This window comes from Perognathus longimembris, chromosome 9 (assembly GCF_023159225.1).
Source record: "Perognathus longimembris pacificus isolate PPM17 chromosome 9, ASM2315922v1, whole genome shotgun sequence".
Taxonomy (NCBI): Eukaryota; Metazoa; Chordata; class Mammalia; order Rodentia; family Heteromyidae; genus Perognathus; species Perognathus longimembris.
Genome location: NC_063169.1, coordinates 34,523,179 through 34,548,993, shown reverse-complemented (window position 1 = coordinate 34,548,993; position 25,815 = coordinate 34,523,179). Strand labels below are relative to the sequence as shown.

At 41.1% G+C, this 25,815-nt stretch overlaps 1 protein-coding gene across 2 annotated transcripts in view; it reads left to right on the top strand.

Annotated features, from left to right (window-relative positions):
* Window positions 1–23,581, top strand: part of Traf3ip2 (TRAF3 interacting protein 2) — a 43,584-nt gene extending 20,003 nt beyond the window's left edge. For both annotated transcript variants that reach the window (XM_048353927.1, XM_048353928.1), the window contains 7 exons: window positions 5,119–5,305; window positions 9,284–9,462; window positions 11,606–11,694; window positions 14,761–14,829; window positions 16,393–16,509; window positions 20,404–20,478; window positions 23,331–23,581. In XM_048353927.1, coding sequence (XP_048209884.1) covers window positions 5,119–5,305; window positions 9,284–9,462; window positions 11,606–11,694; window positions 14,761–14,829; window positions 16,393–16,509; window positions 20,404–20,478; window positions 23,331–23,477 — 863 coding nt within the window. In that variant the 3' untranslated portion in view covers window positions 23,478–23,581. The remainder of the gene's footprint in view (window positions 1–5,118; window positions 5,306–9,283; window positions 9,463–11,605; window positions 11,695–14,760; window positions 14,830–16,392; window positions 16,510–20,403; window positions 20,479–23,330) is intronic.
* Window positions 23,582–25,815: the final 2,234 nt, after the last annotated feature.

Sequence of the window (25,815 nt, the reverse complement as noted above, 5' to 3'; positions counted from 1 at the left end):
AGACAGTGGGGCAAGCAGAGAGTAGGCAGAAACAGAATGATATGCCAGAGGATGAAGGATGCAAAGGCCATGTCGAGGGATTTGCATTTTATTCTAGTAAGACTGTTTAAGAAAACAAGAGAATCAAACTCCATAATCCTCATTAAGGAACCAACAGTACCTGGCAGGTAGCAAGGGACCAATATGTGCTAACCGTTATTATACATAGTATCCATTTAAACAAGCAGAGCTTGCTCATGATAGGGCAACACAATGATTAAAATTTGAGTAATGAAAATATAGTCATTCATCTAATAAGCATATTTTTAATCTAGCAACTTTCCCAATACAATAGTCAATTTCCATGTAAAACCAGTTGTTTCATTCACAAAAGGGAAAAAGCTTATGATTTGGTTGAATCAAGTATTTCTTTGTTTTAAGCAATGAAAGGGCATCATAGAAGAGTTCATTGCAAGTCTCCTAATTTTAAAAATTAATGAAGCAGATCATTTTCATCTGCCCATATAAGCTGGTATAACTTTTTTTTGCCACAGGTGGCCATTTCAGAAATAAAAGTTACAGCTAATCAAACACTTAGCTCACATGCCTTCATGATTTTAATGACATGATTTGTTGCTATGAGACAAAAACATGTTGTGAGGGAAATAATCTGTTCAAAATCATATGACCTTGATTCAAAGGCTTTTGATTAAGAGCACTAACATCCGCTTTCTGGAAAATAAACAAACCTTATGATTAGACCTTGGTAGTACTTTTAAAGCAAATAAAATGTTATTAGTCACTCATTAAAGGATATGGAAGCAAAAATGGCTCCAAAGATTAGAAACTTCACTTGAGTTTATTTGGAATCCCACCCTTGGAAACACTTTCAAGGCCACTGGCAGTATCTCCTCTTTGACATTGGCTTCTTCCTACTTTTGGAGAAAGATACTGATTAAAAAAATAAAAAGAAAGAAAGAAGAGAGAAGGAGAAAGAGGAGAGAGGAATGGAGAGAGGAAAGAAAGGAATGAAAGAAGGAAGGAAGGGAGGGAGGGAGGGAGGGGAAGGATAGCAAATGAGAAGCAGACAGTTTAGGAGGCCTGAAACCTAACAAGCATACCATGTCATTGGAAACAGCTTCTATTCATTCGTTTTGCCAATGTGATCATAATATAGTTGATATCATAGCAAACAGATATGGTCTCTATTATGTAAAGTGGGCAAGAAGCTGAAATGTAAGTTACACCCTAAGAGTGGTGTAGAAATAAGAAGATGGCAGGACATCGCTGGGTGAAGAGGAAGGACTCTGAACAAGTGACATCTGGGAGAGCCCTGGTTGATTGGAAATTGGTCTGTGAGGATCTAAGGCAAACACATTCTAAGAAGATAAGATGATAAGCTACGGTCCCAGAGGTGAGGACCAGATATTCAGGATGAAGCTAGGGCTTGGTGAGCCACCAAATGTGTCCTAAGAGATGAGATCAAGGGGAGGGACCTGCTCCTGTAAGATGGAGTTATACCTATAGCACGGCCCACTCATGAAAGACTGAACTGACAGTAGGGGAGGCTCTATCTGGTGACTGATACAGTGGTACTCTAGCTGGACCAGTCCTATTGCATGAAACCCCCACTGACAGTCTGTCCCCTGCCTTGCTTCCCTTTCTTAGAGTTACCCACCAAATCCTGATTTCCTTGTCAGCCTACTTGGCTATATCCCAGCACCTAATGGAATTAAGCCTGAGCAAATCTCTCTCTTCCTCCCTTTCCTTAAACCCCTCCTACTGGCCACAACCTAAGCAATAACCTACCAGGTCAGAGCCAGGAGACAACTTGAATTCGAGTGGCTGGGTCACTTTTGTCAGAGGAAGCCTGGCAAGGAAGGACCCAGCTGATTCCAGGGTCAAAACAAACAATAGGCTGACTTCAGATAATCAGACCAGACATGAGAGATTAGCTGAGGCTTAGTGCCAAGGCCACCCAACTAACTTTCCTGTATGCATATTATGGGACCTGAGACAAGCACACCAGTGAGCATGCATGTTATTTGTCTTCTGTTCTATACCTAAAACCAGCATTCCACTGAATTTTCCTTTAAAAGTCAAATTCTTAGTCATGTTCTTACCATCCCCATCTGTTTCCTAGCCACTGAAACTGTTATTTTCTTGCTTACTTTCGTACTGTATTTCATGTACATTTGTCCGTGAGTCCTCTTACACAGCCTACTTATATGACAGGCAGTCTTGAAAGAATTAAGAACATTAAAAACAACAAACAATAGCCCCCCCCCCACTCCTTCTAATACTTATCTCTAGATCACTGTACCTCGTACCTAGGCATAGGTGGCAGTACTTGGGGTCACAAAGAAGGGCTTGTTCATGAAGTTGGCTCTCTCCAGCCTCCTTTGGGCCTAAATAAGTTCCTCTGGACCCTCCTCTCACCTCTATAGCATTCTCTGTGTCCCTCCTCAGAACTTCTCTTCAGTTCTCTCACTTGAACAGTCAAGCTGCCCTTGTTACCTCGTAACCTTGCTCCTCCCAGGCCTGGCTGGGGCCAACTCACTCTCAGGTTACAGATTCACACCAGCCTTTGCCAGCTCTGGCTTTATTCCAATTCCTGCCTTCTTCAAATTGCCATGACTCCAAGTATACATAGGCTTTAGGGAGACACCAAGGTAGTTGGAAGGTATTGCCAACTGGTTGGATACTTCACAGTTGGATCATCCTAAGTATCCAATTAAAATAGGGGGCTGGGTATGATGGCCCATGCTTGTAATCTTAGCTACTCAGAAAAGGAGAGGGGAAGATAGTTTGAGGCCAATTTAGGCCAAAAAAAAGTCCCCCACCTTAATGACAACAACAAAAAGCTAGACATGGTGGTACAAGTCTGCGATCCTAGATATTTGGAAGATATAAGTAGGAGGTTTGTGGTCCAGGTTGGTCCAGGAAAAGAAAAAGCAACCTATCTAAAAAATAGTTATAGCTGGGACACCAGTGGCTCAGGCCTATCATCCTAACTACTCAGGAGGCTGAGATCTGGGGATTGCAGTTCAAAGCCAGTCCAGACTGGAAATTTTGTGATAGTAACCACAAAAAGCCAGAAGTAGAGCTATGGCTCAAGTGGTAGAATGCTAGGCTTCAATACAAAAAAGCTCAGGGACAGTGCCCAAACCCAGAGTTCAAGCCCCAGAACCAGCAAAAGAAAAAAAAATTAAAAATGGTGCTGGCAAAACAGGTTCAACACCTGTAACAAATGAAAACTGGATCCTTATATATTACTCTGCACCAAAATCAATTCCAAATGGATCAACGACCTCGAAGTAAAATCAGATACCCTGATAACACTACAAGAAGGAATAGGAGAAACAATTGGGCTCCTTGGCACAGGACGAAACATCCTTAATAATGGCCCAGAAATGCAACAAATAAAGGTTGGACAAATGGGACTGCATCAAACTGTAGAGCTTCTGCATGGCAAAGGATATAGCTTGCAAGATAAACAGAAAGCCCACAGAGCGGGAGAAGATCTTTACTGGCCACATAACACACAAAGGCCTCATATCTAAAATATACATAGAACTCAAGAAATTAAATTCCTCCACAACAAATCCTCAAAGAACCAATGGCCCCCACAACAAGTGGGCTAAAGACCTAAAAAGAGACTTCTTTGAAGAGGAAATGAGAATGTCCAAGAGACACATGAAGAAGTGCTCAACATCACTGGCCGTAAAAGAAATGCAAATCAAAACAACACTGAGATTCCACCTCACCCTAGTAAGAATGTCCATTATCAGGAAAACTAACAATAACAAATGCTGGAGGGGATGTGGCCAAAAGGGAATGTAAACTTGTTCAACCACTCTGGAAAGCACTGTGGAGGTTCTTCAGAAGGCTAAACATAGAGCTCCCCTATGACCCAGCAGCCCCACTTTTGGGCATCTACCCAAAAGATTACAAGCAAGACCACACTAAAGCCACCAGCACAATTATGTTCATCATAGCACAATTTGTCATTGCTAAAATATGGAACCAACCCAGATGCCCCTCAGTAGACAAATGGATCAGGAAAATGTGGTGCATATATACCATGGAATTCTATGCCTCTATCAGAAAGAATGACATTGCCCCATTCATAAGGAAATGGAAGGACTTGGAAAAAATTACACTACGTGAAGCAAGCCAGACCCAAAGAAACATGGACTCCATGGTTTCCCTCATAGGGAATAATTAGTACATGTTTAGGCTAGTCATAGAAAATCACAAGAGCCCAATAGCAATGCCCTTATGAACATATAAGATGATGCTAAGTGAAATGAACTCCATGTTATGGAAATAAATGTTATATCATTGTTGCAATTATTTTCAACATGCCATGTGAAACCTTACCCTTTTTTCCTCCTCTGGTATTCTCTTCCTGTGGTTTTACCCCCACTATCACTGTATCTTATCTTAGTACCCTGGCTACTGTATATACGTATATTAGAACTAGGGAAGGGAAAGGGAATACCAAAATTGAGAGACAAAGGATAAAAAGACAAATCATTGCAATAGCGATACTTACAAAACCAATTGGTGTAAACCAACGGTATAGATTACGGGGGGGGGGGGGGAGGGAAATGGAGAGGGGGTAGATGGGGGAAAATGAGGGAGGAAGTAACAAATTGGATAAGAAGTATACTTGCCTTACATATAAAACTGTAACCCCTCTGTACTTCACTTTGACAATAAAGAAAAAAAAGGTGAAATTAAATAAGGAGCATTCCAAAGGGGAAAAATGTATATAAAACATATAGTTATATAATTAGCTATATATATATGCATTATATATATATGTATTCCAAATTGTAGAGTACTAAGCATGAGTCTCTAACTTCAATAATACCACAAAACACCCTCTTCATTCTTTAAAAAAAATTCAAGTTTTTGAAAGCTTTTTGACATTTCTAATTAGAATATCAAACTTACAATTTCATAGAGACTTCTGTTTAGAAAAAAAAGTGATTTGGTTCCATGAACACCATGGAAGTGGTGGTAAATACTTCAGTTGCCATCAAGACAAAATTTTCATTGAACTTACTACTTCTTTCACACAAATGAGCTAGACTCCAGCATCCCTGTTCTCCTTGTTGTCTTTCTTTACAGATGGCTGCAGCTACCCTCGAGCAGCCTACCAGCAGATGATCCAACCAGTTGTGCCTGGGCAGCCCCTACCTGGAACAACTGTGAGGGGCTTGTACCCTGTGCAAAAGGTCATCCTGAATTATCCCAGCCCTCAGGACCAAAAAGAGAGGGCTGCACAAAGAGATGGCTCCTTCCCAAGGCTTCCAAGGTATCGGTAAATGTGACCCTGCTTCCGTCACACATTTCTGAGAAAGAATTTTGCGGTGCCACTAAGGTGTATTAAAATTCCCTAAAGGTTTGCTTCCCAGGCCAGTGACAGTCACATGGTAGAATACTCAGTATAAATCTTTCAGCTCAGATGAAATGGAAGATGGCTGACAAGGATCTATTTATTAAGTCTGATATGAGTAGTCAAAATTGTCTTCAAGGAAAAGCTCTTACATTACATCCCCTTCTTTGAGTTTCAGATCAACTGAACTTTTAGTCCACAAAATCAATTTTGACAATGACCAACTCCCAATTTTAGCAAGTTCTTTTTCACATTCCTAACTTGCATTCTTGTTCAAATCTACTTCTTACTTTCATTCCCAATAGAACTTTAAGCTGTTTCCTTTTGTTTAATAAAAATATTCACACATGGTGGGTGCCTATGCTTTAAAACTATTTCTGTCTTTTTCATGACATTGTGTTTTGTTACAACACAATCTCTGGAGCTGGGTGCATTTATTCAGCTCACGGTTCTGTTTAGCCTCTGGTGATCGCTTGGCTGTGTGGCATGATGGTGGACTGAATTACAGTGAGAGTGAGTGAGAGGAGAGACTGTATGCACAAATAGCAAGACACGGAAAAAAACCAAGGAAGGGTTAGGCTTGCTTTTGTATTTTATTTTTGTTTTTGTTTTGCTATGTTGCCCAGGCTGATCTTAAATTTACAATTCTTCTGATTCAGGAGGATTATAGCCATGTATATCTTATCTAGATTTTAACACCTTTCTGACAGTAAACTTCCTTTAATTATAATTATAAAATCACCTTCCATAAAGTCTGTGGAGACTTGTTCTTCAAAAAAAAATTAGCTTATACATATTAGTTTCACAAGTGTGAGGGGTTCATTGTGACATTTCCACACATACATACACTGTATCCTGATCAACCTCATCCTCTATATCATTCTCCCTATACTCCTCCTCACCTCTTAGAAACAATTTCCACAGGTTTCATTGCTCTTGTCATAATACAACAAACAACTTCCAACATATTCATCCTCATTCACCTTTATTTTTTTAGTCCAACCCTTTCCTGTTGGTGCTTCCCTTAACCAAGAGCGTTTGACTTTCCTCTCATTCTTTTTTAAATTGTGTATTAATTACACTGAACAGTTTCACCCTAGCATTCTAGCTATGCATATATTTTGCTCAAGACTAACCCCCTCTATTGCCTTGGCCTTCTCAACAGCTTTTAGACTTGCTCTTTTATAACAACCCTCTCATCTGAGTCAACTAGAGTCCTATGAGAACACAATTCCTTCCCAGTGTAGGGCCCATCCTGACCTCATTCCTTCCCAACAGATCCTACCCCAAAGGTTCCATAGCACATCCCATCACAGCACTGTGGATTCAATAAAACAACCTTTGGGGGATGGGCCCAAAATATATCCTTTGGTCATGTGTGCCTTACTGCCCTCTTTTGACACAATTTTTCAAGTTTTCTTTTCTCTTAATTTATGGGCCCAAAATACATAGGACTCATGTAAATGGGGTTTTCTAATTAATGACAAAATTGGAAAGCAAGTAGATGAGTTACTTACTGTTGCTCAAGTACAACTTTCATGTGCCATTCAAAACTATATTCTGTGCTTATAGAACAAAAGTTTTATGAAAGAGAAAAAAGGCCATTTTATTAACGATGACAATTAAGAGGCATGCCTGATTTCCCATTTAAGGGAAGTCCACCAATTCTCTTTTTTCTTTCTAGGCAGAACCCTAAAAGAAAAACACTGTCTAAATAGTGGAATTAAGTAAAATGTGAATTTCTAACAGGATAATCACTCTTGTGGAAAAAAATACCTAAAATTTCAAGAAAACAAGCAACAACACTTCTTAAAAATCTTTATGAAATAAGTCTGGTGTTATAGGACACTTAATGTTTTAAATGAGCTTCTATTTTGAAATAATTTAATATTTACAGAAGAATTAGCACAGAATAATTGTTTTTTGTCAGCATAAATTTAAGTCTGCTCTTGTATCCTTGATTTATTTTATCATTTTAGTATAATGAAAACTGACTTCGGTTAAAAAAGTTAATTTGAGGGGCTGGGGATATGGCCTAGCGGCAAGAGTGCCTGCCTCGGATACACGAGGCCCTAGGTTCGATTCCCCAGCACCACATATACAGAAAACGGCCAGAAGCGGCGCTGTGTCTCAAGTGGTAGAGTGCTAGCCTTGAGCGGGAAGAAGCCAGGGACAGTGCTCAGGCCCTGAGTCCAAGGCCCAGGACTGGCAAAAAAAAAAAAAAAAAAAAGTTAATTTGGAATAGAACCAAAACGCAGAAAGTTTACCTTACCATAATCACCACAATAATCTATAAAAATCAGGCACATACCCATAGATTGGTAATCAAAACAGCAAATTTTTTTATAATACGAAATAATTTTAAACATACAACAAATATTTTTGCTCCTACTACCCAGATTTCATGTTTACCTATTGACACATTTACTTCCATTTCAAAAAAAGAAATAGGTTCAGTTTTAGCCTCTTGACCATGTAGAAGTCAGTCACAGAACACAGTCTAGCTATTTTAAGCAGAAAAGATTTCAAACAGGGAATTGCAGAAGCAGTGAACTTGTGGCTGGGCTTCAGGGAACAATCTGGGACCCTGGGAAGAGCTTGTCTCCTCTGGCACTCAGGAATGTGGGATCAGAAAGCCAACCCCACTGCAAGTGGTTGATGCAGCTGGTAGATCCATTCTGTGCCTTCCTGATCTGCTGGTAAAACGTAGCTGACCAGCCCTGCCCTTGACATATGGGAAGCTGGTCATGGAACACTGAGGCCTTCTGAGGAAAAGTCAATACACCTCATGACTACTTGCCAATAGAGATCACAGACATGGAAGGAACTGGATCTCCATTTCCTTCTGCCTTCTAGATCTATATGAGTGCATCTGATCATTCACCCCAGCAAAATGCTCCTATCTGGCAAACACAATGCTCATAAAGATGCCATGCTATACTATTCCTCATCATGGGGTGGTAAAAACAGATTTAAAAGTTCTTCAAAATCAGATCTTCATTCATATATTAACATATACACTTTTGTTTGTTTTGTTTTTGTTGCCAGTCCTGGGGCGTGGACTCAGGGCCTGAGCATTGTCCCTGGCTTCTGCTCAAGGCTAGCACTCTACCACTTGAGCCACAGCGCCACTTCTGGCTTTTATCTATATATGTGGTGCTGAGGAATCGAACCCAGGGCTTCATGTATACGAGGCGAGTACTCTACCACTAGGCCATATTCCCAGCCCCATACACTTTAAAATTTTCATGTTTTAAAAATCTTTTGGTGCAGGGCTGGGAATATGGCCTAGTGGTAGAGTGTCTACCTCACATACATGAAGCCCTGGGTTCGGTTCCTCAGTACCACATATATAGAAAAAGCCAGAAGGGGCGCTGTGGCTCAAGTGGTAGACTGCTAGCCTTGAGCAAAAAGAAGCCAGAGACAGTGCTCAGGCCCTGAGTTCAAGGCCCAGGACTGACAGCAAACTACAAACAAACAAAAAAAAATCCTTTGGTGCATAACTAAATACCTATCATGAGTCAAAAGCCATGTCTTTTTAATGTTGATAAATAAATGCCTTTCACACCAAGTTCGTATGTCACCCCTCATTACCATTTTGTTTGGCAGATGACATTGCCTGCTCTGAAAATGGGGCTTACTTTCCCAATCAGACAGAAATCAAATCCTCAGCCCCTAGCACAGGTCTTACATATGGCAACCAGCTGAAGTACTGATTGATGGAAACACTGCCCAGCTCTCCTCTTTGCTGTCTCAGATAAGAAACAGAGGTAGAGGGGGAGAGAGAGTACACTGATCTCTTTCCAGTTCTTAAAGACTTTCTCTCCTTTCAGGTTTGCTTTTGTAAAAAAAAAAAAAAAAAAATTAAAAATTGACTGTAGACATGTTCCTTCCCAGGGAGCAGTTCTATCACTCACCACCCGGTGCAACTGGAGCTCCTCTGGAGTCCTTGGCATGTCCTGTGAAACTGAGACCCGGTGGTCCCCACCCTTCATCCCCCATTGCTGTGCCTAGACCCCCGAGTAACCCTCCAATCAGAGGAACTCTGAAAACAAGCCATTTGCCAGAAGAATTACGTAAGTTGTTCATAATATGGTTTTCTCCTTATTATCAGGGCTATGCTTTGAGGACACTTCTTGGTCACTATCATCTCAGATATTCTTATATACTCAGTGAAATAAACTTTATTTTTTCTTATTGCTAGAAAAGTAACCAGCCTTTCATGTGAATGTTTTTTTTTTCAATTCTGACACCACAAGTAATGCTCACAAGCTCACAAACTGCTTACTGAGAGATTTTCTTCAACACATAATCCAACAACAAATAACCTCAAGACTTTTTCCTCTTCTAAATAATGCTCTTGAGTGGACTTGTCCCTGGGTAAATTGATTGGATGGCCATGTGGCATTGGACAGAGACCTAGTGTTGTACCATAAATTAAGTAGCAGCCACCAACAAGGTCATTTCCTGTAGGAATGAGCAATCTTGTTTGGGAAAAAAAAAATGGTCTCACATTCTCCACACTGCTTCACAACCAAATGCAAACTAAGCCTTTTATTTAAAGAAACATTGGACTAAGTATCAGGTGACAATTCTTTTTCCACAGTTTGCTGCCAGAACCAGAAATGTTGAAATATCACCAAAATGTTCTCAGAGTAAGGTCAGTCAAGATAGTTCCAAAAATCCTAAAACATCCATTACTTGTGAAACTATTGCCTGTTGTGCTTGTTAGAGAGGCTCAGGTAATTCTAATATGCTCTTGCCAATTCTGGGAGACTGAACTAAACTGGAAGCCTTTTGAATTTGCTAATTTTCTTTGGGGGATCTGCACTCTTCAGTCATTTACAACTCTGAAACATTTCTATGAAAATGATACATTGTTGTTTTCATTCAAAAATGTTAATTTCTGGAAGTCTTAGAATTTTATACATTTTAATTTTGAGCATTTTTGGAGGGAATAGATACTACCCTCCATGGGCTATAGTTCCAAGGTTGGTATATAAATTACATCTGTCTTATAATCTAGAAAGTGAGTCCTCAAATTACATTCATAGAAACAGAATGCATAGTAACTATTAAGAAGACAACAAATCAACATGGCTGGCTGTTGAAATGAGTTTACATAATTGTTATACACACTAACATCTGAGAGGTGTGTCTCAAAAAAGTGAAAGTCTATGCAAAAGTGAATATATACAGATTCACATTTTTCTCTTTAGCCCCTTATTATAACTCTTTGCCCAGAGTGGGAGAAGAATTCTTAGATCTAACCAGTTCACTCCAGATGAAAAGCAAAACAGGAATTTCTCACCTCTCATATTGAAATGCTAGTCAGAGAATTACTCCAAGATGTTAGCCTGAGAAACCATGGGTTCTCATCCTGGCTGGGGAAAACATGTCTGCTGGAGAAGGAGAGAGTGAGAGAGAGACAGAGACAGAGACAGAGACAGAGACAGAGAGACAGAGAGAGACAGAGACAGAGAGAGACAGAGACAGAGACACACAGAGACACAGAGAGAGAGGGAGGGAGGGAGGGCGAGCAAGTGAGAGAGCACCTGTCATGTTGGACTGCCCTGAGGTGGTGTCTCTCCTTCAACTTGCTAAAATTTTACTAACATTTCTGAGCTGTACATGTTCTAACTTCCTCCCTTTTCTCCAAAAGTGAATTGATGGGCTGAGGGGGAGGAGGTAACAAGAAAATACTTTCCTGCTTTCCCCCTACTTGCTCCAGTTGCTGATGTAAGGCTGGTGTTCAGGGCAGTTAAGAGTATCATGAGATCAAAAGAGGACACTGCTGGGTGGCCCCTTAGCAAGCTTTAGCTTCTTGGCCTGCTGTGTGTTTTCCTTTGGGTGCAGTGCCAAGAGTCTCTAGGAATTTGGGCAGTGGCTTCAGCTTAAGGACCCATGGGTTCTGGGAGCTAGATTTTTTCTTTTTACTGCCTCATGTGGTTTTTCAGAAGACCTCTTTGAGGCTCAGCTCCCCATTGCTCTCCATTGTCCCTTTGACTTCCCTACTCCCTGAGCAGTGAGTGAGTAATGCCCCCAGACAGGCCCCAGTCTCTGGTTCTGAGGAGCTACTACAAGCATAAGCCCTCAGTCCAAGGTTTCCCTATTACTCTAAAAGGAGAAAAGAAATTGTAGACAATTTGGAAGTTTTCTACAGAATGAAACAATCTGGCTAGATTTTAACAAATATGAAATATGAAATGTTTCTCCTAGGGAAAGTCTTTATCACTTATTCTATGGACACAGCTATGGAAGTGGTGAAATTCGTGAACTTTTTGCTGATAAATGGCTTCCAAACTGCAGTAAGTATTTTATCCCAAGAGAAAATTGGAGTGTCAAAGTGAGGACAATCAGGAAAACAAAACAAGAAAAAGCATGAATAGTTGTTGGTATTTTAAACAATTTTATTTATGTAATTTTGAAATCAATGCTTGCTGATTTAGCTTCTAGATTTTAAACTATCCAGAGTCTCTGCACTTTCCCCTATATGCTTCTTGAATGATCTGAAATACCTCCAAACAGCAAGGATGGTGCCAATGCCTCCCCATGTGTGCAGCTGGACCTGATGAAGGAAAGACCAACTTCTTGCTGTACTTTGTCCTTTTGCTAGTCATGCTCACTTTTGTATGTTTCCTGTGGTACAAGAAGCTACAGGATTCATCATGGTCAACTTCTTCCCAAGCAAAGTCATAACTGAGAACAGGATTGTACAATCCTGGCAACCTGGATCCCTCACCACACAGAGCAGCTCTTCCACACTTGATGGAGCAGTGAAGCTTCTGAACAGGGAATATGTGGCTGAGCTTTTGGCTGCTTTAGTCCAGTTCTAGGGGAGGCAGACCTAATCAAGCCCTGCTCCAATTTCGGCTTGAAGAAGAATCTCAAGTACTTCCTATCCTCTGCCACAGCCTGAAACAGTACAAACAGCTCAAAGCTATCCCATGGTTTTTTTTCTTAAGACAAATAAGTACCACAGGATACTACTGAGGGAACTGGCTTTCTTCACTGAGATCATTTCTTTTCCCTCCAGAGGCCTCTCATAGGTATTTAGTGACAATGGTTAGAAAGGAGGTTATGGAAGAATAGGGATGCTGAACAGTAAAGAGGGATACTTAAAAATTAAAGGATAGAGAGGTTACTTAGCATTTTAACCGTTTTTATTTGAAAAATTTCTATTCCATAATTTTTTTAAATTAGGAATACTTGAAAGTTTAAAAAAATGTTCACAATTTGTACAATCCAACCTCACAATTATGTAGATTTCAACATTTCATGTTCTCATTTCTGGAATAAGAGAGCACGATGACAACTGCGACCTAAAAATCAAATCACTAGATGTAAGGTCAACACTTCAGAAGAGATCTTACATTTCATCTTTTCCAAGTTACTGATTGCCCCTGGAGAATAGTGGGATTTACTTTTTTCTTTCTTTCTTTCTTTTTTGTAGTTACCAGAGGTTTGGGCTCAGGGCCTCATGCTCGTCAGGCTGGGGAGGACAGTGCTGAGCCATACCTACAAAGCCTACTTTTTCACTGATTGTTTTCCACACAGGGTAAACCCTAAGTCATATTCACTTATTTCAGGATTCCCATAGTTGCTGGGATCATAAGTACGCACCACTGTACCCAGTTTCCCTTGGTAAAGACGGAGTTTCGTTGACTTCTGCCTGGGTTGACCTAGCACTGGGGTCCTTCCAATCTCAGCCTTCCATACAGCCTGGGATGAGAAGCACATGCTACTGTTCCCAGTTATGGGTTGAGAAGAAATCTCTTGAACTTTTCTGCATGGCTGGCCTTGAGCATTGATTCTCCAGTTCTTAGCTTTTCAAGTAGCTAGGATTACAGGTTTGGTCACTGGTATCTGATTTCAGCCCCTAAACAGGGACTGTTAAAGAAAAATTTAAATCTGTCCTTGTTCCTCGTCCTATGAAGGTCTGTGGTAGAATCATGGAGCAGCTAAGTTACTATTACTATATTTAAGGCTTCCTTCTAGAACAAAACACTTAATGGTAATTTAAGAAAAGTTTAAGGGAATAAAAGCATAAGAGTTGCTGCATCTAAAGAGGCAAACAAGAACCAATGTCTGGGAGCCTGAAGAGGATGGATGCGTGAGTTTGCTTAGGAGCACCATGAAAAATCACAGATGGACAGGCTCAAGTGACAGAAATTCATTTCCTTATAATTCTGGAAGTTGGAAGTCCAAGTCAAGTCCAAGATCTTCTCTCTGTGTCCTAACATGGTTCAGTGTGTGTATACACATACTTCTGTGTCATAATCTCCTTCCATGCTGTCCTTTTGGATTAGGGCTCACCTATATGATCTCATTTCACTTTAATTACCTTCTTAAAGGCCCTATCTCCAAATAAAGCAACATTCTGAGGTACTAGGTAAATTTAGCTATAGAAATTGTCATGAGCAGGTGCTGTGGGCTTTGGTAGAATCTGAAGAGTCAAATGGAAAACGCCTAGTGTCTCACACCTCCCAGAATGTCTGTCTCAGTGACTGGGACTGCCTTAGGTGCTAGGAAAATAATAATAATTACCCTTTACTGAGTGTTCACTTCATGCTTGAAATTCTAATATGTTTTGTTCACATGAACTCATTTTGATCATTACAATCACAGGAAGTAGGTTTAACCATATACTACAAACAGATCACAGGACTAGGAGAGTTTCCAGTAACATTTCCACAAAGTCATACAGATGAAAGTGTCAGAGCCAAGAGTAGAATCCTGGCTATCCAGCTCTTCTCAACTCTGAGATAACATTGTTTCTCTCTCCTACAATAGAAATAGATTACTGACACTGTCACAGACAGCTACAAAAGTTCTCTTGATCACCTGATATAGTCAATAGCCAGTATGTATCTGTCTGTGTCTGTCTGTCTGTCCATCTATCTATCCATCCATCCATCCATATATCTCGTTTTTGAGATAAAGTCTATGGAGCCCAAGCTGACATTTGTGTGTGTGTGTGTGTGTGTGTGTGTGTGTGTGTGTGTACACACACATACACACATATACATATACATATCAAGCTAGTGAACCAGAAGAACTTGGGCCATTTCAGTGTGTCCCTCAAGATTTTAAAAAATGTAATGTGATTATGTAGCCACAGATACATTTCGATGTAAACCACTATATCCTAATTATGGATATTAAATACTCACATGCTTACAAATGTTGAAATTGTGTTGAAACCCAATTTTATGAAAATTATGCTTTGCTTTTTTTAGACTTATGTACTCCTCCTTGCAAAAAGCATGATTAAGTTTTTGATGGTAAATGTATGTAGCCTCTTGTGTTTTTTCAGACTCTGCATCCATAAAAAGCTTTTCATTCAGAGCACCTTCTACATTCTTTTCTTGTAGATAGACATATTTGAGGATAGAATCCGAGGCATTGATATCATTAAGTGGATGGAGCGCTACCTTCGGGATGTAAGTACATTCTAAAATTCAGGAGGGGGTGGCTGTGTTATATCACTGTTGTAATTACTTTCAACATGCCATGTGAAACCGTAGCTTCTTTTGTTGATGATCCTCTTGTATCCCCTTCCTGTGGTTGTCCCTGTGCTATCACTGTATCTCATCTGAGTACCCTGAATACTGAATATACTGGAATTAGAACAGGGAAGTGAAAGGGAATATCAAAATCGAGAGACAACGGATAAAAAGACAAACAACTCCAAAAGCAATACTTGCAAAACAATTTGGTGTAAACCAACTGAACAACTCATGGAGGGAGAGGGAAAGGAGGAGGGGGGAGGGGAGAATGAGGGAGGAGGTAACAAATAGTACAAGAAATGTACCCATGGCCTAATGTATGAAACTGCAACCCCTCTGTACATCACTTTGACAATAAATAAGTAATTATTAAAAAAAAAAGAAAGACAATTTGCTTGTGAGGTTATTTTATGAAAGAAGTCCTGGTATATTCTCCTGAGTCTGAAGCTAGGAAAGTGGGACAAAGCCTCTCTTGTTGGACACACTGTGCAGAGGCTTGGAGAGGAAGAATAGGGTCGCTCTCCTGGACACACACAGGCAGGAAATAACAGTCAAATCAGACACAGGTAACAATCAAAGCAAACAATTTCTAGACCAAAATAGGAAAGGAGGAAATGAAGGTGGAGTGTGGGGAGGGAGTGGCAGAATTCAATTGAATCTAAGGCCACCCCAAGTGTTTTGTAGGACTGGGCTGAGAGGTTTCCTGGGCATCCTTGCAGGCTGTGCAGCTTGCCCTGAGACGCCCACTTGCAGCTCCATAATTTGTTTTCCATTGACAGAATCTATAGCAGCCATTGGGCCGCTTTGTGCTTTAACAAGATAGAAATTGATTGCTGCCAGTGTGTCCATGTCAGGGTGTTTCTTTGGACAGAGGTGTTGGGTTTTTTTTTTTGTTTTTGTTTTTGTTTTGGCGGGGAGCAGGCAAGCAAGAGTCTTAGTGGGCTGGAATACAATACTGGACTATTTTAGTTTTTCCTTTTGTCTGTAGCCTGATGTTTGCTTTGTGCTGAAGGGTCTGTTCCTACAAACTATGCTAATATGCACGGGGAAAGCAGGGTAGTGCAGAAACTGACAGCTACATCCAGCTGTAGGGAGGGAGAATGCTTTTAATTCTCTAGTTGCAATGTCTTTTTTTTTTTTTTTTTTTTTTTTTTTTTTGCTATGATGCAGACTCACCCAGTGATTCAGGCTTTTGTTAGACATCTGTGAGAGATGGTTGTGGAAAACGCTGGGCAAAAGCACATCTGCTCAGGAGAGCTCCTCTCGGTGCCCTTTTGCTCTGCATGTTTGAGGGGTCCTGGACAGGGAGGTTGGAGGGTGGGGAGTAGAGACTAGAGTATGCCTGCCTTTCACTTTCAATAGAGAAGAGCCCAGCCCTCTTAGACCAGCAGGTCAGGGAACACTTACATGATCCCACTGGCCAGCTTCCAGGCAGCCATTACCAAATGGATGGCACCTCCCACTTCCATCAGCATGCTTTCTCCTTCTAATTAACAGAAAACAGTGATGATAATCGTAGCAATCAGCCCCAAATACAAACAGGATGTGGAAGGCGCTGAGTCGCAGCTGGATGAGGATGAACATGGTTTACATACTAAGTACATTCATCGAATGGTGAGTGATGAGTGGACCACAAGGGCCCTGCCACTCCTTGGAGTTGTGCACCCTCTCCAGGAAGGCTGGTTTTTCATTATGGACTAAACGAAGGCAACATGATGCTGGGTAAAGAATCCCTAGCCTCCCATGCTGGGCCTCAAATCTGTTTACCTTTGAAACCTTCAGCAAGTCACCACACCTCTGACAGGACTCTGTGTTCTTGTCAGTAACAAGAGGAGGTCAATCTGTGATCTCTGAGAGGCAAGATTCTAGAAATCTTTATATAAAAACCAAATATTTAGTCAATTTACTGTGTCTTAATTTAATCTTTGTACACCTTCCATTTTTAAGTGCTTAAATGAGTACTATATTGCAATAAAAATGTAGTGATATAATTAACCAGCCATTAAAAATTTACTTCTACAGATAAAAAAAAAAGATTCTAGAAATCAATGCTTTGCTGGTTTGCCTGTTTACCCCGCAAATCTGAGGTCCTAGGAGGGTGGGCTCCTGCAGCTGTGTTGTATTCTGTCCCCTGTCTTTTCAGAGAGGCAGTGGAAAGAATACAAGCTGTTGGTTCACATCTGCTTCCTCATGTACAAGCTGTGTGATCAGAACATAACTGCTTAATTCTTGTGCCTCTGGGTCCCTATTTATAAAATAGGACACTAAGCTGGATGCTGGTGGCTCATTCCTATACTCCTAGCTACTCAGGAGGCTGAGATCTAAGGACTACAGTTTGTGCTTAAGCACTGAGATCAAGCCCCAGGACTAGCGTGCAAACACACACACACACACACACACACACACACACACCATCACCACTGCCAAAACAAACAAAAAACAAGTCACTAATATGTAGTGTTCTGAAGATTAAGTGAGGTAATTTTTGTGAAGTATCTGATGTGTATCAGCAATGTAATCACAAGGATTGTTCTTAGCTCATGATAAGTGAAGAACATTCCACTTCATAGGTGCACGATGGGGCCTAGTCAAATTGAAATCATGGGAGAAGTTAAGAGGAAATTAGATTTATTCTGCATCTGAATGAAAATACCAGCCAACTTTGGGACTGGCTATTTTATGGCCTAGCAATCCTCCTGCTCTATGTGTTTATACATTATGGAGACCATTTCTGCTTGATTAAGAAACCAGACTAGACTTTTGACTTTTGAACTGCCCTCTATAGTCCCCAGCAGCTGTCTGTATGGCTCGGGGAATGGGACTGGCTCTGGACCTCCCACTTCTACCTCAGCTACAGCTGGTTGTTTCTCAGACGTCCGAATCAAAGAATTTGTGATTTACAGATTGAAAATCACTGTACTCTAGAACTCATAAGCCCCATTTGACCTCTCATTCTGTATGAGGAGAAGCATTTGGGTGGATATTAGGTCCACTGAGATGGGCAGATGAGGTAGAAGGCACAAGTGGCTCAGATGAAATAAGTGAGGAAGCCAGTGCAGGAAACAGCGGGCAGCTTTACTTTCAGGGAAAGTGCATCAGTCCTTATTAGTCAGGAGCACAGAAAAAAATGGGTGGGTGGGTGGGTGAACTTCCCCATCATCTGAATCTTCAGAGCTCTCTGCCTCCTCTTCCACCAAGTGTAGATTACTTATTGAGCTACAATCAACCCAAAGCAAAAGCTGAGTCAAGGTGCTGGGGTTCAAAAGTAAGGCCTAGAGTCAAGAGTCAAGTCTGCCCTCTACTCCAGTCTTACTTCATCTGACAGCCCACAGGCAGGACTCTGAAGAGGTGCCACTTCTGAAGTAAACTGATCTAAAAGGTCATAGTTGGCTCTGGGTGCTTCTCTCCCTTGGTTGTCTGCGTCATGTTTGCATGTTCCCAGAATACCCAGTGTTCCGTCTGCATCTTTAAGAACCTGCCCGTCCCTGGAATCAACAGCGGGTGTGTGGGAAGGGTTCCAGGTCCCTGCCAGTTCCTGGGAAAACCTGTCCAGCTCTGCTGGTGTATGTGAAACCAGAAAGTAATATACACATCAACTCCAGAGCTTGGCTCGCTGGGCCAGCCATAACCACACTATCTCCAAACAAATTAGTTCCAAAATGTTGGCTCCTTGGGTATTCATGTCTCCGCCCCCCTCTTCATCACAGGAGAGGTTGAAAAGGACAGATATAGAAGCATTTTCTCATCTACCTGATTGACTTCCTGATCTCCTCCAGGGAGCTGAAGACCTAGGACAATAAGAACTTCACATGACAGAAGTGAAGAGGTTCTCATGAGTAATTGTAGCACAGATCAAACAACCAATATCTGGGTACCGGAGAAAAGAAAACCACACTGTCACTGGCTAGTCCCTCAACAGCCTAAATAGCTGAATGGACAAACTAAACTTAACAGTATATAGAGTCCTAGAAGTCAGCAATGGAGCCCAACTCTTCACTTTCAATTTACAGCCCCTATACCCTTGTGTACAGGTGATCACTCATGTAGTTGGTATTTCTAGTTGCACAGTACCTGGGCCGTTTAAAAGTATGTTTGTGGTGTCTTTTTTTTTGTTTTTCCTCTGGATTTCAAAGAGGCCCTTCTTAGAAAACACCTGTGGCAGGTCTGTGCTGTGTGACTGTAGGTCTGTGAATTTGAGAGTGGGTGTTTATGAGGAGTTTTTTTTTTTTTTTTTTTGGCCAGTCCTGGGGCTTGGACTCAGGGCCTGAGCACTGTCCCTGGCTTCTTTTTGCTCAAGGCTAGCACTCTGGCGCTTGAGCCACAGCGCCACTTCTGGCCATTTTCTGTATATGTGGTGCTGGGGAATCGAACCCAGGGCCTCATGTATATTAGGCAGGCACTCTTGCCACTAGGCCATATCCCCAGCCCTTATGAGGAGTTTTTATGGTGATTTTCAGTAGCAAGTTGTCACCACTGTCACTTCCTACTCTTCTGTTTTATTCCTACACATGATGAAGACTTCTCAGTTATAAAAATCAATTGGAAGATGAGATAGTTGGGAGCACATAATTTCTCATCTCCCTGTCATCAGAAAACTGAGGGCTTTGCACCGCTCTCAGGATTTGGAAGACTATTCACTCCCCTGACACTAAAAATTCTGATTCTCATAGACTCATTGGCAGTGAAATGCTTGGACCACCACAGGGTGAGGACTGAGTAAAGTGGTGTGAGAACCTCAGGGCTGGCTGACTGGGCTCTTTGCTGTTGACCTCCCAGTGTTGACTCCCTGCTTTCTGCCAAGATGACACTATGCTCCAGCCACCATGCATTGCTCACTGCTCTAGACCACATGATCACACTTCCAGACACTTATGTATGTTCTGCCCTCTGCTCAGAATGTCCTTCCATTCTCGTTCTTTTCCCCACCTGATCCAAATCTTCTTTTCTTGCCAAAGCCAAATGACCTGTTCTTGTAAATGTCCTTCAAAATCTTTACTGCAGAATAGATAGCCCCCATTCTGGGCTTTCACAGCAATTGTTCAAATGTTTTTCATGGCACACTTGTTGTTAGTTTACCTGGTCACTAGACTGCTGGCTCTTGGTTAGGGATTGTTACCAGTGGTGTTGTGCTACATAGTCTCTACAAAACAAAACAGAAATTGATTTGTAGAACTTACTCATTTCCATGGCATGTATACTCTCACTATAAAGTCACTGGACATAGAATTGGGAAAAGATGTACACAACTGCTTCTCAGGAACTGATGTGAGCCTGCTTCAGCATATGCTAATCCTGAAAACCCAGTCTAGGCCTATTTGATAAGTCTTCAATAAATGATTGTCAAACAGGTATATGGCATAATGTATAATGGGGCAAGTTCACAATTTTATGTGGCACTCAAATAAGCAACCCAGAATAAAGTTGCCGTATAGATCTGTGTTACTGTGGGTACCAATGATCCTCATCCTCATCCCTAAAATTAACGCTTCCACATTTGTTTGGTTTCAGATGCAGATTGAATTCATAAAACAAGGAAGCATGAATTTCAGATTCATCCCTGTGCTCTTCCCAAATGCCAGTAAGGTAAACAAAGAAAGAAAAAGCCTCAATTCAGTTTGTTTGCCACCTGGGATTTTAACCTTGTCAATTCTTTGTCAATCTTTAGCCATAACAGTGCTACTAGAAAGATGAACAAGTTGCATTACTTGGTTCAGCAGTGTGAATCAGAAAGGTTTTGAAGGGTTATTCCATAGGATCTTGGTTGTTTTAATTGTTCAAAGGTCATTACATAAAAAGAATTAGTTACATTTTAACACATGAGAAACAAAGAGACTGTTCATATAATACTTCTTTCTCTTAGACATAGGAGTCAAGATGTGGATCATTTTGCTGTCATTCAAAGACTTGGGGTTCAGGCTAGCTCCATGGTCTGATAACAGCACCAGGGTAGGGGTGTCCTGGAAGGGGCTGCTGACAGGTGCAGGGACCCATCTGGACACTGCCTCTACTGTAGAGATGTCTTATATAGGCAGTTAATTGTTGAAAATAAATATCTAGCCTTCAGCCAAAAAACAACAACAACAACAAAGACTTGGGGTTGAGCATAGTTCAGTTTTCAAAGCTATATAATGGAGGAATTAAGTTCACACATTTCTCTGTGAACACTATTATGTGTTACATGAGGATTTTTGTCCCAGAAGGGCATGCTACCATGTTGGGAGAATGTGGGTAAAAACCACTGGAAGGCATGTTCTGGGTCTAGCAAAGGGACAGCAGGGGTGAAGCAAACATCTTGAGAATCAGATCACAGTACTCCAAGCCCAGATGCAATTTCACCCTGGAGGGCTGAAGATGTCAGGACTGCACTGTGACCTCCACACTGAATGAGGGAGGATCATTTTATGTGAATGAAACACCTAGAGCTTACAGCATGTAAGTCAGTGATGGCACACTTTCTCATCCTACCTGCCCCTCCCTTGCCTGAGATGCAAGCTCTCATTTACTGGCCAGGTCCTTACAGATATCTCATCTCCACTTTGGTCCTGTCCTGACCATATTCAGCTCTAACACCAAAGAGGAATATCCAAAAATGTATGTCTTGAACTGGGTGCTAGTTGCTCACGCCTGTAATCCTTTTTTATTTTTATTTTTTTACTCAGGAGGCTGAGATCTGAGGATCTTGGTTCAAAGCCAACCTGTGCAGGAAAGTCTGTGAGGCTCCTGCTTCCAATAAACCACTAAAAAACCAGAAGTGGATCTGTGACTCAAAATGGTAGAGCACTAACCTTGAGCACAAAAGCTTAGGGACAGCACCCAGGCCCTGAGTTCAAGCCCCATGACTAAGAAAGAAAAATGTAGGTCAGATCTATCTCTAGATTTAAAAATTAAAAATGCTGTGGTTTTTCCTACTAATGACATATCTGCATTTCTTAAGGTAACTTATGAGGCCTCTCAGAAAAGGCCTGTACCCATTTGCTCAATCTTCTTTCTTATCATCCTCTTTCTGCTTTGACCATAATGGTAACTTCAGCAGCCCCTCACCCATGCCACATTCTCCCATGTATCTGTGCCTTTGCGGTTCTTTCTCTAAACTGTCAGTGTAGTGACTCTTGCTTATTCTTACCTCCCTCCAATTTCTTCAGCCTCCGCTGGGACCTCTCTAGCCCCATGCTGATATATTTCATCGTCCCTCTCCTGAGAGCACTTAATTACATAGTACTTTAAATCAATGGTATGTGGTTGGTGGTGCAGGAAATAATTGTTTAGAATTACTGGAGCATGGTGATATAAAAAAACAGACCAATTTCTAGTTGGTTTTATTATTATTTTTAAATCCCCTCAGACAATTGTCTAATTGCCTGAGCTCAAGACAGACTGCTTTTGCCTAGAAAACAGGTTATGTATGTTTTGCTTCCATTTGAGATTTTGAGGACCTTAAGTCAGTTACTGTGTGTTTTCCATTGGGTAGCTTCAGTACACATGTGCCTGATTTGGACCAGGCACTGATTTGTACTCATCCTATAAGCTCCAAAGGGGTCCATCTCAAAGTCAAGACTGAAGGCCTTAGAGTGGACTAAAAGCCTCTCTGTGACACACCCCTCCCATTCCCAGACCTCACCTACTCAACTCTCACTCATTCTGCTCTAGAAAATATCCTATTTTTGTGATTTGAACTCAGAACATCATTCTTGATAGACAAGTATTTCACCATTTCACCTCTACCTTGTTGCCTTTAAACAGACCCCAGTATACACTCCTACCACAGGGTTTTTGCACTGGCTCTTCTTTCATCCTTCCACTACTCCTGAGCCTCTTTCTCTGTTTTATTGTACTTCATAGCTCCTATTACTATTGAACACACTACTCATATTCCTTAATTATTACATACATCTTCCCACAAGAAGGTCCACACTTACTTAAGGTCCTCAGTCAGAAACTGTGCCCTCCCTTCTCCCCACATAGAACCCCACATTTCACAGTCTGCCTTTGATAACTGAGATCTGATCAGCGCCTTCTACTGAAGGCCAGATCTGGGGCTGTACTGAGAGGATAATGAATTAGATTAAGCCCATCGCCTTGGCATATTTTTCCTCAAATCACAAAGGAATTCACATCACTCTGTGTGACCCCTGTTCTACCCCTCTTATGTGAGGGTGGTGAAAAGCATGTTAAAATGCACAGGGCAGGTAGCCTGGGAGACTGACAGAAAATGCTGTGCACATGTGGTTTCCATAATGAGATCCATAGCTCCTACCCGAAGCCAAAAGCATTTCACATGCTAAATCCCTCCAAAAGCAGAACGGCACTGCTCCCAAGACATCTTGGTAGGAAACATCCATAAAGGGAAAGCCAGGGAGCTCGGGACTGGGGCTGGGATCTGGAATCCAGGATTTTTCCTCCAATGACCTTTGCTCCTGTCATTCTCTCTCCCACAGGAGCATGTGCCTACTTGGCTTCAGAACACTCATGTTTACAGTTGGCCCGAGAATAAAAAAAACATTCTGTTGCGGCTACTCAGAGAGGAAGAGTATGTGGCCCCTCCCAGGGGGCCTCTGCCCACTCTTCAGGTGGTACCCTTGTGACTCTAGCCATCCTCACATCACAGTGGCCATGGTGGGAGCCGTAGCTAAGGTTGGTGGCACTCACAGTTTCTCTCAGTCCTTCCTGAGGGGCCCTTGGGTCCCAGTAAAAAACTTGTTCTGCAAAGTACTCTGCCTCTGAAGACTGGTTGTCTGGCTGCTCTGCATTCTCTGCTTTAAAAAAAAAAAAAGACCCACAAGGTACCAATGACCAACATATTCTCCCTGCCTGATGTGTCCATTCTGGGCCTCTCAGTGCTTAACAAGTAAAAGTGAGGTGGCAGCAAATGTACCACGAACACACTACTCTCTCCCACAGGCCATATGCTTGGGCGGGGGGGGGGGGGGGGGGGGAGGGTTCATCAGATCATACTGATTCTTGTTCAAATAATAAAATGTTTTTGTAAGCGTGTGTTTTATTTATCTCTGAGGCGATCAGTCATATTAATTCATAATGAAATGGGCAGTTGTTTCTTGGGATATCAACAAAGTTGCTTAGATATAATATTAGATAAATTTAATACCTCTCCTGAGAAAGAATTAAAGTGAGTAAACAACATGACCATGATACTAAACATAATGGGGGTGGGTAGAATTCTTTCCTAGTATTTGGGGGTTGCTGGGTTTAATCCTGGCACTGTAAGAAAAACAAAACCCTCAGGGTCTGTGTATGTAAAAATAGTTGAGTATGTTTTTGGAATAATGGATGTTTAATACAGGTAAGAGCTATAGTTTAGAAGACCTGTTTTCTAGTCTTGGTTCCACCACTAACTCCTGTTTACTAAGTCTCTTACTTTTCCTATCTGGGAACTCCAATGACATGGATATGAGTGGCCTTGAATGACCCTAAAGAAATGGTCTTACATGACCCTAAAATATCTGAAGTCCAGCACCTAAATTCTAAATATTCTTTTTTTTTTTTTTTTTTTTTTGGACAGTCATGGGCTTGGACTCAGGGCCTGAGCACTGTCCCTGGCTTCTTTTTGCTCAAGGCTAGCACTCTGCCACACTTGAGCCACAGTGCCCCTTCTGGCTGTTTTCTATATATGTGGTGCTGGGGAATTGAACCTAGGGCTTCATGTATAGGAGGCAAGCACTCTTGCCACTAGGCCATATCCCCAGCCCCTAAATATTCTTTTAAAGACTGGGTTTTCATTTTCATAATCATATCTCCTAGGGTATAAATTTATAGTTTCTTTAAAAATTCTTTTAACATTTCTTTGTAACTAATGCATAAAAACATGAAAATTATATATTTAGTGGTTATATTCTCTTAAGAGAGACAGTTTCTTTCACCTTTAAACTATGTTCAATAATGCCCTTAAGCTAATAAATTTGGTACATCTAATTTCCAAAGGGAACAATCACATACTTGCATCTAAAATATGGATACAAGTATGCAAAAATGTAAACAAATTGTAAAGCAAGGTAGGGTAGATGTATAGCTTATAATAATATGTCAACTTTATGTGGGTGAGAGCTATTGCTTCCTCTTGTCAGTCTACCTAGCCTCTTAAGCAAGTCTCAACTTTGCTACAGATGGCTCAACAAGAAAGAACAAATATTTTTCAAGTATAAATAAGAAACATTGCTAATGAATTGCAAAGAATACTAGTTCATTCACTTTGTAACTTAGACATCTACTTGGTAAATATCTAATATTTAAAAAAGGAAAAGATGGGCTGAGGACCTAGCTCATGTGGTAGAGTACCCTCCTAGTAATGTGAAACTCTGAGTTCAAATCCCAGTATGGCATAAATGAAGGAATGAAGGAATGAATAAAAAAAAGAAAAGCTAACATAACTTAAGTATTCATTCAGGTATTTTTCTTATTTCAATTTTTGTTTTGGTCTGCATTGACAATATTACTAAGGATTCTACCCAAGTACAAAAATAAGAGGACATCAGCAATTATTAATCTGAACTGTTTCTAGTTTGCAATGTGATGTTATTACCACCCCCTTGAGACACTGGTCCTAAACTATCATCTACTAGCTCTTTCTACTCTTCATATCCTAAGTGTTTAAGTAAAAGGTCCCTGGTGTTCCACAAAATGTCATTATAGTCTTACAGCTAATGGCACAGGAAACAAAAACAAAACAAAACACATACACACACACAACCACCTGACAAACTGATGACAGTTTGTTCCTTGAAGTTTCAAGGAAACCTGGTAACCACCAACATCAAAGGGATTTTAACAACTATTTTAGAGGACTGACAGATTAACACGTGGCTTATTTAGACATTATCTAGGTCCTCATTTATTCTTCTGTGGGTATTTTGAGGGTAAAGTGGAAGAGGACTGACTTAGTAAAAAATAACTTTGTATTTTCACCCT